The sequence below is a fragment of the Epargyreus clarus genome, unplaced genomic scaffold (genome assembly GCF_041222505.1).
Source record: "Epargyreus clarus isolate Ecla_fem2 unplaced genomic scaffold, WU_Ecla_fem_2.2 ptg000027l, whole genome shotgun sequence".
Lineage (NCBI taxonomy): Eukaryota > Metazoa > Arthropoda > Insecta > Lepidoptera > Hesperiidae > Epargyreus > Epargyreus clarus.
This window is the reverse complement of record NW_027332234.1, coordinates 3,049,703-3,061,998: the sequence shown is the minus strand read 5'-3', so window position 1 is coordinate 3,061,998 and position 12,296 is coordinate 3,049,703. Positions and strand designations below refer to the sequence as shown.

Sequence of the window (12,296 nt, the reverse complement as noted above, 5' to 3'; positions counted from 1 at the left end):
TTTATTATTTACCACAGGTATCGAAGAAAATTTAGAGATTAGGATACAGAATTTCCCATATATCGATTTTATTTTATTAAAATAAACTATAAAAAGTTATATTTGGACTAAAAACACACTAATATAAAAATTAAGCAGTGGGATCTAAAACTATAACATACGACATATGAACATCGTCAGCTTCAATAAGATGTCACTTCTGTTCTGTTGATCTATGACCATGCATTTTGCGTCTTTATCACTTTCATTGACAAAAACATACTTTGTCTCTTTCTGGTTACTCACGTAATCATGGCGGATCGAACACGAAAAATAAACAAAATTTAATAATTTCTCTTCATTTACGTGTGATAGGTGATTCCATGAAGTTTGTTTCTTTTTCGAGCATAATTTTTGCATTTACGCATTGCACAAGAAGGCATTTTGAGGCTTAAAATTCAAAATAATGACGCTTAACGTGTTCAGTGACATTCGTGTGTATTACTACGCCGCGCGAGAGCGACTGTCGTCGTTTTAACTCGTTTTACACCACTTGCCGTATTTTGTATGTTTCAAGTTTTGCCCGCTTACGGCGTATCTTCAGGTTATAGATCAATGAGATTCAGTATCGTTTTCTTTCCGCGAACTATGGGCTTTACACCCTTCAACAACACAAGACATTTTATGCTGACACTCTTTATCTCGCAATTATACGTTCTAAGCACATTTTCAAAGGGAAATTTATAAATTTCTCGCAAATTTTACACAACTACTCACGATTCGCATCAGAAACCATAATACTTACTTCAAAATTATGATGACGAGATCACTCAAAGTCAAAGTACATTTGACGATTGGATAGTATTTTTAAATTTGTATGTATTATAAGAGGACCAAAGGTGACCATTTGACGTTTATCATTTCTATTTTAGTGACACCTTCAGAATAGATCGAAACAAACAACGATGTTTTGTTTCATTCCCACACATGAAATGCTATTAGACAATAATGAATAAAATATAGTTGGGTTAGTTTTTATTTTAGACCATCTTCTATATAGTATTGTTCTGAGGTTTTTAGGCTCGCTTGACGTTTGATATTGTCAATCTACCCTACGTCAGTAGAATAATATATCTATGGTTCCGAGCATTTAGCGACTGTCGGGCTGAAAGGCAAAAAGCCAAATCCGTAAAATACCATTTAAAAAAAAAAGTAGAGACTGTCAGTGTCACTAAAAATCAAATTTGTCAATCAAGAAGTCAAGATTCAAACAAAATCAATGATATTGATTATTGAATTCAATTTGATTGAACTATAAAAATATATATTAGTATTAATGCTATCTTATAAAATCAAGTTTAAAGCAGTAACCTCTAGGTATAGGTTGCTTTTAATCTAGCTTATATGAATAACGTATAGGTTAAGTGTACAAGTTTTGTTTACTCATTTATAAGCCGCGAAAAAGCTATTCATTCAAAATGAGTGACTTTCCTGATCCTGAGGAGGAGTATGAACTCATGTATGCAGATGAGTTTGAGATGTTAAAAGAAAGAGATGATGATAGGGGTAAGATTATACAAATTTATATATATCCGTTATCTTTTTAGGCGCACATAATGAATCTGTAAGTGTCCTCCCTTATAAAGCTTTAAGCTATATTGCACGACAAATGCCCACATCTTTGAAATAAAAAACACCTTGAATTTGAAGCCTGGACTTAGAGTATGTTAGACAACACTAGGCTGCTTTGCTAAGTATCAGTGATTCTGCTAAATTAAAGCCACAGTTATGAAATTTATATTTAATAGCATCCATTTACGTAATTACAACACTCTAGGCAATATAATATTATGATGTAAATTTACCACATATTTGCTTCTATACTATCTAGTTCTAGTTAAGTTTAGTTTTTATTTAATCTATTTCAGAGCCAAACATGGTCAAAAAGAAGACACTACCAGCGAAACGAAGCTTAGACTTTTCTAGTCCATCCCAAAAGCCACTCACTCAACCAAAACACTTGACCCCTGTTGCCCCTGCTAGCGACAAGATCATTACATTAACCCCATCCCTGCAACCCTTAGAAAGTACACAGTTACCAGTGTCCAACAAAAGAACTGCAGCAGAATTATTTGGTGATATAGATGATATTGATTTCGAAAATTTTGAACTGCCAAGCAAGAAACAGAAGACTGAGGAAGAAAATGACTTGGAGTTGATTGAAAGGATTATTCAAGAAAGGAAATTGAGACAGATCCTGTCTGAGCCATCTAGGATACAAAATGCAGCTAAACCTTCATATGAAGCTAAGGATAATATTTCAATTACTATACCAAGGTATTTGCATTGCATATTTTTGTAGAAATATGGGTAAATTAAGAATAACTTACCTTAAAAAAAAGCAGTGATAGCCTAGTGGTTAAGAAACGTGGCCTCTCGATCGAGGGGTCCGAGGTTGAAATCAGAGGTGCGTACCTCTGATTTTCAAATTTATGTGCGTATTAGAAATTTATTATCACTTGCTTAAAGGATGAAGGAATACATCTTGAGGAAACCTGCATACCTGAGAGATTTATAAAAAAAAATTTCAAAGGTATGTGAAGTCTACCAATACGCACTTGGCCTATGGTGGACTATGGCCTAATCCTTCTCATTATGAGGGGAGACCCGTGCCCAGCAGTGGGACAGTAATGGGTTGATGATGAAGAGATAACTTAGTGACAACACAGTATCCATATATTTATTGACATTCATTACTTACCTATATCACAATATAGCAAAGACACTGACACAATATAGCAGATATAAATCTGCAGCCACATAACATGTATTTATGTATGTATGTACCAAATAAATGCTGTATGTATGCTTGTCAAAGTACTTTATAGAGAAAAACTTTGTTTTGTCGAACATTCAATTGTCATTCAATGAGAAATGGAGCCTTATAACTGTTATTTAATAACCACTAGTCTTGAAATTAGAAACATAAAAAACAAATTTATTTATCCTCTAATTGTTTTAATGTTGAAGGCACTTTATGAGTATAAATGGCAATTTATTAAATATTTGTAATACTTTTCCATTTCAGATGGGCATTTTTTCCCTTGACAAATTCTGATGGTGATCGTATTTATGTCAGACTAGAATCTGAGGAGTTTTGGGAGGCATCTTTAGATACAGGTCCAGAAAAGTTATCACTACAATCTACATATGCCAGTGCGTGGGAGGAAGCACGGAAATATGTTGGTAACATTGCTTTTATTATTCCTAACATTGTTATGGTGTTATGATGTGACAAATATGTTTAATTTGATGTATTGTGTATGTTTACTATTTAGTATGGGTTCGTACACAAAACTGCGATGCGACGTCGCATCGCAAAAATCTGCGAGCTCCCTCGACGCATCGCAAGAACTTGCGAATTGATTCGCATCGCACAGTGGTTGTTGTTGTTGGTCACCCTGAGAGACGCTACGCCGCACGATATCGCATCGCAGCAATTCGCATCGCAATTTTCTGCGTTGCGAATTCGCATCGCGTCGCATCGCAGTTTTGTGTTCAAGCCCTATATGACCATATTGTGTTACTTAGTAACTATTCATACATTGTTTAAGCCTAATATTTTGTAAAAAAAAATGTTATTGTTATATCATCCATCATATTAGATTGTACCTTAATTTTTCTAAGGATGAATTCCTTTAAGTTTCGGTTAGAAAACATGATCCAAATTCAAATTCAATACTTTATATGATCATATTGTCGTCTCCAAACTTATATAAAGGTATATAAAAATGAAATAGGTATAGTAGAATTCATATTATGTTAATATGCATGTTCATGTGTAAATTATTTGCAGTTAGAAAAAAAAGAACAACAAGCGATAGAAAATCAAACGTCCCAAGAGGAGCCATTACCAGATGAGCATGAAACAGCAGTCAGTACTGATCTCTGGGTAGAGAAGTACCGGCCTAGTTCCTACGTAGAGCTGTTGTCTGAAGAGCCTGTAAACAGGGCTCTATTACACTGGTTGCATTTGTGGGATAAGGTGAATATTTTTGGTACTATAAATTGGATGGTAAAATATATTAGTTTACAATTTATTATTGTAAGAAAAGTGTCTATTCCAATATTATGCATGATTATGTGATGCAATCAAATGAATGATTATCACAATTTAAAATAGTCTCCTAATATTTTTTTAAATTATATTTACTTAAGTTCTATCTGTTACCTTTTATATGTCCACTGCTAAAATTTAGGTCTCTTTACACTCTAGGGGAAGCCTGCAGTATACTCCCCCAATGTAGATTGGTCCACTACTTAAAAGCCATGGTAAAAACTAAGACAGCAGCCAATTTCTATTTCATGTATTCAAACTACCTTTAATGTTGATAAACTACACTAAATGAAAGCTATGCAGACATAAACAATTTCAAAATTTCTTTCTCAATACATCTAAAGTACTCAAAATGTCACAAAATATCCAGGTGGTGTTCAAAAAAGAGGTGAAAACCAAGGAACCCCAACAGCGGAACAGTTTCAGCAAGCGCACCGGGCAGTTCCAGCTGACGGACAAGTGGAAGGGCAAGAGGGAGTTAGAGCCGGAGCTGGACGAGGACGGCCGCCCGCACCACAAGGTGGCGCTGCTGTGCGGCCCGCCTGGTGTCGGGAAGACTACGTTGGCGCATCTGTTGGCTAAATTGGCTGGTGAGGCTTTAAATTCAATGTCTTATCTTATATACAAAATTCTCGTGTCACAATGTTAGTTACCGTACTCCTCCAAAACGGCTTTACCGATTTTCACCAAATTTTATATCTATGTTCAGTAGGTCTGAGAATTGGCTACTATCTATTTTTCATACCCCTAAATGATAAAGTGTTCACCCTTGACATTTTTTTATTTATATGGCTACACAACGTTTGCCGGGTCAGCTAGTAGCTACTATAAATTAATTTTAGTGTCATAGTTAAAGTTATATAAGGGTAAAGAAAACTCATGTGTTTTTCTTTTTGTGCATTTTTCGTTTTAGTTTTGTATTTATATTAAATCAATATAGTCAACACTCCTTCATAGCGTTAAATAGATGAATTTTTTATCTTTGATCTATCATTCTAAAATAGTTTGCTAGGAGAGAATATTAGATTTTATGTACACAAAATAATAATTTTTAAATGTTGTTTCTTTGTTTTAATATTGTGTCGTAATATAATTATTATTGTGATGTGAACACAAATATTTTGTATTTTTTTAAAATAATTTTATTATTTTTCCAGGTTACAGGCCAGTGGAGTTGAACGCATCAGATGAGCGCAGTACGGAGGCGTTCCGCACTGCGTTGCAAAACGCCACGCTCATGCGATCCGTGCTCGATGCGGATAGACGGCCCAATTGTCTCATATTAGGTAACGTTAGCGTTTTAGTCATAATGAAATATATAAATAAAAAACTATATATAATAGAAATAGTATTTAATTTTATATTATATACTAGATACTGATGGTGGTAGAACCCTGTGGTTCGACTCCGGCGGCACCACCGCCATACCTATTTCTACCTAATAACAGCAGTGTTAGGGGCTGCTGTGTTCCGGTTTGAAGGGTGTGGTAAGGGAGACAGACTTTTCCGAGGCGTTCTAGCTTAGTCCTCAGGTGTAGCGGCGCATATGTGGCCGACCTCAGGTAGGAATATGTAATCCTATCTGGGGTTGATTACAAATGTCCATGGGCGGCAGTAGCCACTTACCATCAGGTGGACTGCATGCTCGTCTGCTACTCTTATATTATAAAAAAATAAAAAATATTGAATACATTTTTTTTTCATACTTACGAAGGTACTTATATAGTAATATGTTGATGGTCATACAATGACTTATAAATAGTTAGGTTAAATAGATTTAGAGATGTATTAGAGTAGAAATGTATATGACAATTATATACTTTTATTGATGTTTTTATACTATTTTTTGTAAGCTGTAATATCAATGTAATTTCAGATGAAATTGACGGCGCGCCAATCCAAACGGTAGAACTACTAGTCAAGTGGTGTACAGCTACCACGAAGAAGGATGAAGGGGGTAAGAAGAAAGGCAAATCGCAGCCCTTACGCCGGCCCGTTATTGCTATTTGCAATGACTTGTATGCTACATCATTAAGACCTTTGAGGTAAGTTTAGTTTACTTGCTGTTATCTATTATCATAATTCTCCCTCTTTTTGTTATTTTTTTATATAAAATTGTTATGTCACTGTGTTAGTTACCGTACTTCTCCGAAACGGCTTTACCGATTTTCACCAATTATTATATGCATATTGAGTAGGTCTGAGAATCGGCTACTATGTATTTTTCATACCCCTAAGTGATAATGGTTGTTCACCCTTAAAGTTTATTTATTTATATGGCAACACAACGTTTGCCGGGACACCTAGTTTTTTATGTTATCTTAAATTTATTGGATACATGTGTTTCGTTTTAACTATAGCAGGCATCAGGTTATTGTATTTATATCTATCCTAGTCCGGTCACTAATCGCTACTCAGTATTTGGTACTCTTCACAATCCGTATCCATTCTCTGCCGTATATAAAAAGCAAAAAAAAATTATTACGTTGAGGAGCCTTTGCTTCGCCGTCGTGACTTTAATACTTTTTATAGGCCGGTGTCGCTGGTGGTGTCGGTGCGAGCGGCGGGCGGCGCGCGGCTGACCGCACGTCTGGTGGCGGTGGCGGCGCGCGAGCGACTGCGTGTTTGCCCGCGCGCGCTGGCGGCGCTGGCGGCGCGCGCGGCCGGCGACGTGCGCGCCGCGCTGCACGTGCTCAGCTTCCTGCGCGCGCGCGGCCGCCAGGTGGACGATCATTGTTTCATTAGTCCCCGACAGAAACTGGTAGAGTCCGCGCCAAACATCTAGTCCGCTCTGAATGTATAAACGAGTCGCATCACTACAGCAAATTGTAGACAAAAGCGGGACGAAGACAGCGCGAGTCCCCGGCACCCTCCACCGCCCGCTCACGCCCATGGGTACATGCGCTGCGTTAGTGTGCTTTTACTGTTGCTACGGAGTATATGCGTGTAGTTGTGTTCGACCGCATTAGCTCTGTGACTACACCTGCGCGCGCGAACTATATCTGTTCTAATTCGACGAATTCACTTGGCTATGACATTGTTGAAAAAGTCTTCTCATTAACCCAAAAACTTTTTGAATTTAGTTATGGCATAAGTAGCTAAAAACCTACAAGTCTTCCTACAAAAACCTACAAAAAAGAAATAATAATAATCAAGTAATGAGAAAAATAATCTGTCTATTGTAGTTGAATGTGGAAGATGTGGAGAATGCAGCAATAGGAACCAAGGACTGTACGAAGAGCTTCATGCAAGCTCTGCAAGCGGTGTTCACGCTCAACGACCAGAAGAATGACATACTGAGGACTGTCTACGCCGCTGGGGAGTACGACAGGTACTATAAATATATGTTTAGTATTTTTATGTACATTTCGAGTGTAATATTAATAGTTTGTACTGAGATTCTTTATCGAAAGGCTTATTTAAAAATTATCTTTATTGATAATGAGGAGATCAGTTGCATGGTTTCTCTGTTCATGTGTCATTAATACATACCGTATTTGAGCATACAGTATTTCAATATATCGCAATAAAGTAATCCATAACACACTTTTAATAAGAAATATTCAAGTTTGTTTTTTCTTTTTTTCTGCAAACGCCTATACTGGAAGACAAAATTTTTGGTAAGTGTTGTTGTTATACAAACTATTTACATATTTTTACTTTTTTTTTATTTTAGTACATTTTTTGTCGACTGATAATATGTTGAAAATAAAAATCAGCATTCAGATTAAAATAGAAAATAATATTCCTACGTTGGTGGCATTTCTATTAACCTTTAATCCTTTGTTTATTATGCCTGTAGAAACCTGAAGAAAAGCCGTAATGTTTGCTCATATTCTTTTCCGAAATAATCAATATTTGTTTCATTTCACAGAATAGTAGACGGCATATTCGAGAACTACCTATCCGCCCGCGTGGACGCGCGACTCCTCATAGCGTGCGAGACGACGTCGTGGCTACGACTGTACGACACGATGTACGCCTGGACGCTGCGGAACCAGAACTACACGCTGTACGGGATGCTGCCGTACTGCATCGTGAGGTGTCATCAGCTGCTCGCGTCCAGAGCGCCGCAGAGAGTGAAGTTTCCTCTGCAAGCACAGGAGGTACGGTCCTGGTTTAATCAGACATTTTAGAAATTAAGAATAGTGTTTTAATTTAGTTTTTTATTGTCAGGCTTAAGAATGCATTTATGATTCATCAAAATTCTTAGATTTTGTATTATAAAGAAGAAAGAAAGAAAATAATTTATTCGGCAAAATATACAATAAACACAATAGCATAAAAAAAATGCATACAAAAAATATTATAAAAATTTGACCGAAAAGGTCTCCACTCAGCTTAATGTTTCAGGTAAACTTAGTCACATGCAATGCTGGTATTATGTATATGAGTTAATTGTTGACAACACTTTAAGTCACTATAAAATTGGATACATTAGAGACCCATTTGGTAATAACGCGCATTATTATGATATGATGTCATTATCTATAACTTTTATCATAACTTTAAGTAATTAATAGATTTTATTTATTAGCGTAGTAACTTGCAACCACAATTAAATATAATTTTATCTGTATCGCTCTCTCTCTCTCTCTCTCTCTGTCTCTATATATCTCTTTTGACAGGATATATTTGATTATTTTTTGTAATTAAAATATTACTAGCGTGATTATAAACAGCTTTACATTGGATCAAACTCCTTGCAATATAATTAAGATGCGTAGGTACATAATATGCTTTCTTTTGTCACCAGATGTCGCGAAAGAAGGCGGAGTTGGACAGCATTCTGTATTCAGTGTGGCGAGGCAGCGCCCCCGGAGTGGTGACCAGTAGGGATGCGTTGCGGCTGGACGTCTTACCTTTATTGCCGTATCTGTTAACACCTACACTGCGGTCCGCTAACTTACAGGTACCGTGTCTGCATATATTGTTATAACAATAAAAGGGAAAGTTGATGAATCCCACTCTGCTATTGGCTAATTTACAGGTAAGGTGTGGTATGTATTGTTACGCAAGAAGGAGGAGTTGCGCAACATCTTGTGATGACTTTCCGCTACTCGTCAAACAAAAAATAAGGCTAACTAATTTTGCCTTTCGTATGCACATTCCTGTCCCAGGGTTGCTGGAAGAAATTTCATTTTGGAATAAGCAATCCTTTGTACTTCATTTCTATCTCTTCTGTATTGTTATCTTTTTTTATGTACAAAAATTTATTAAATAAATAAATAAGATTCTATCGTCATTGCAGTTATGCAGCGAGTCTGAGCGCAAGACACTCCGAACATGTGCAGGCGCGTTGTGTGACTACGGGCTGCATTATGTGCAACAACGCACCGCGGACGGACTCTACCCGTATGTCCTGGAGCCCGACATATATAGAGTGGCGTTCTTTGGTGAGTATCTTGCAGACTAACTGACAGCTAATTATTAATAAGAGATGTCCCTCTTATAGTGAATTTATGTCTAAAGACGTCCTACGTGTCAGACACGACCCGTAGCAAGACATATTTATATCGTTCCATGCAACATGAGTCGTAATTCCGTCGTGGATATCGGTAACAAAATTCTTTTTTTTTAATACGACAGCTGGCATCGATTCCCTTGCACCGGAACACAAATTTGTTTCATCCTGCAAATAGGTGTGGCGGTGGTAACTCCCTTATCGAACCATATCAGTTCGATCACCTTTACTTTGATTACTAGTACACTACTACTATCAATAATTACTATAATGTACTTAATTACTAATTTATTATTCAGGCAGTGAAGAGCGCGTGCGTCCTCCGCCAGCGATTCGGCAAGCCATCGCAAGGGAACAGCAACAGGAAATAATTAGGCGTAATGAAGAAATGGTATGATTCTATTAAGCATTCAAAAATAAGCCATCACAAAATATTGACAAATACAATACGACCATCAATATATTTGATGTTATGTTTTTTGGGAAAATAATGAGTGTTACTTTACAATACCGACATTTAAAATCAACACCATAAAATTGGATGGTAAATATTGGTAATTTTGTAGAAAAGTCTATATAAAACCTTATATAGTCCGCATAAAACTGCTAGTCCTCTCTGAATATAGAAATGAATCGCGTCGCCATAGCAAATTGTATGACTACAACTGCTCGCAGCAACTTCAGAGCGGACTAGCAGTTTGGCGCGGACTATACACTTTATTTATTACGTATGATATGATATTACGTACAATATTTGCCTCAGTTCCTCACACAAAACTATTTTACAGGCTAACAGGGTTGCCAGTAAATCGAAACCGAAAGAAGGCAATCCGTTCAAGCAACCAGAAAAGAAGAGCATAGAAGACAAGACTATGAATAAAGAAGTACGTCTGCCGAACCACTTGCAACGTCTCCAACCAAAAGCCGTTACTAAAGCTGCACCACAGGTAAGTGATATTCTAATTAAATTTATATTAAAAAATGATTATCACTTAATCGAACGCTGGAATGAATGGAATGGTTGAATGGACGATTGAACAGAACAGCAAAAAAAAAAGATCATAAAGAAGTGATTACACATTATTAAAAGTGTGAGATTTTTTTTAGATAAGTGAAATTTTTAATAAACTTAAACCAAGTTGATTAAAAAATAAAATTTTACCGATTTTTTTATTGTAACTCATATCGAAATATATTTATTGTACAAAATATTAATTTTGAACCAAATATTCTTTATTTTATTTTTTCGTTGCACTCTCAATGTTTTGTGGCCGGCTTAATATGCTTCTGAAGACTAATTTAGTACACCTCATATTGCCCCTGCCAAACCAAAACACAGCAGTGCGTTAAAATGTCGCTCTTATATAGTGTCTACTGTTATTTATAAATCATATTACACTAATATTATCGCGGAATTGAGGCATTAATATGTAACGGTTTCTCACGATACGCCGTTTTTAATTTCTTTTAGGTCGAAATATAGGTAAAATTATTAAGAAATCTTATCTACAATGAATATATTTAATGAGTTAATAGTCTATCAATTATCTCTAGATAAATTCAAACGCCACTATTGTCATACTATAAACGACGTATAAAAATCACTCCTAGTCTCATTCTTCCAGAATAAGGTCTATGTAAGCATGTTTAAAATTCCCATTCCATCTGTTATTTGAGGTCGCCCTCAGCTCGCCGGCCCGCGGTTACATCGCTCGACAAATAACAGCTAGCTAATCAGGGACTACACTTTGTGGTTTAGCGAGATTGTCCAGGAAAAACCTTCCCTACATGTTTATATCAGCAATATGAACTTAATTTATTTTATTCAGATATGTTAAGGGCGTTTTTCTTGTTATGCGTGTTTATGCGTGTCTCATTAGCATGCGCGCCATTTGTATTGTCTCACATACGAACAAAGTATTTTTCAGAAAATTTCCAGCATTATTTTGTTGTTTAGATGTTTTTTTTTTGCTCAAATGTCGTATGTAGACATAGTAGAGCTAATGCGGTTTAGGGGCGGCAGAAGAGCTCGTTACAGAGTGAATGTTGCCTATGTAGCTTCAGATCTCCTTACCAATATAATTCAGTTACGTCCATTTTTCTCAAATGTCCAGCATTTTCCCCCCGCACAGTGGACACAGTTGAGCTAATACAAGCTAACGTGGTTCGTGGACGGAAGAAGAGCTCGTTACGGTGTGAATGTTAAAAATATTCAGAGTATGTTTATTCCTAAATGTCCGGCATTTTCCCCCCGTACAGTGGACACAGTTGAGCTAATGCAAGCTAACGCGGCTCGGGGGCGGCAGAGGAGCTCGTTACGGCGTGAATGTTAAATATATTTAGAGTATGTTTATTCCTACATGTCCGGCATTTTCCCCCCGCACAGTGGACACAGTTGAGCTAATACAAGCTAACGCGGTTCGGGGGCGGCAGAGGAGCTCGTTACGGCGTGAAAGTTAAATATATTTATAGTCCGATTCATAATTAGGTGTCCAAAATGTAAACAAAGGTGTTGACCTATCAAGAAAATATGTGTCAAATGGCAGTTTCTTATTTTTGACAATATTAAATTAATACATCGATAATAAAATAATAATCTAAATAAATTAAAATCAATTCACATTTTCCAATATTTATATTAACTCAATTTCATTTCATACAGTAATAATAATAAAAAACAAGATTTATGAGAGAAAATTAAATTGTGATAATGGTCACACAATCGGCATCCAAAAC

The 12,296-nt window shown here is 36.4% G+C and overlaps 1 protein-coding gene across 2 annotated transcripts in view; it reads left to right on the top strand.

The window, feature by feature from the left end:
- Positions 1-1,199: 1,199 nt before the first annotated feature.
- Positions 1,200-12,296, top strand: part of cutlet (chromosome transmission fidelity protein 18 homolog) — a 41,191-nt gene continuing 30,094 nt past the window's right edge. The window contains exons 1-14 of one of the 2 annotated variants that reach the window (XM_073088638.1): positions 1,200-1,545; positions 1,908-2,316; positions 3,068-3,221; positions 3,836-4,024; positions 4,467-4,686; positions 5,254-5,382; positions 5,973-6,141; positions 6,629-6,818; positions 7,282-7,427; positions 7,971-8,202; positions 8,853-9,008; positions 9,348-9,492; positions 9,860-9,951; positions 10,349-10,507. In XM_073088638.1, the coding sequence (XP_072944739.1) occupies positions 1,458-1,545; positions 1,908-2,316; positions 3,068-3,221; positions 3,836-4,024; positions 4,467-4,686; positions 5,254-5,382; positions 5,973-6,141; positions 6,629-6,818; positions 7,282-7,427; positions 7,971-8,202; positions 8,853-9,008; positions 9,348-9,492; positions 9,860-9,951; positions 10,349-10,507 (2,478 nt within the window). In that variant the 5' untranslated portion in view covers positions 1,200-1,457. The remainder of the gene's footprint in view (positions 1,546-1,907; positions 2,317-3,067; positions 3,222-3,835; positions 4,025-4,466; positions 4,687-5,253; positions 5,383-5,972; positions 6,142-6,628; positions 6,819-7,281; positions 7,428-7,970; positions 8,203-8,852; positions 9,009-9,347; positions 9,493-9,859; positions 9,952-10,348; positions 10,508-12,296) is intronic. The other variant, XM_073088639.1, reaches the window with a different exon arrangement.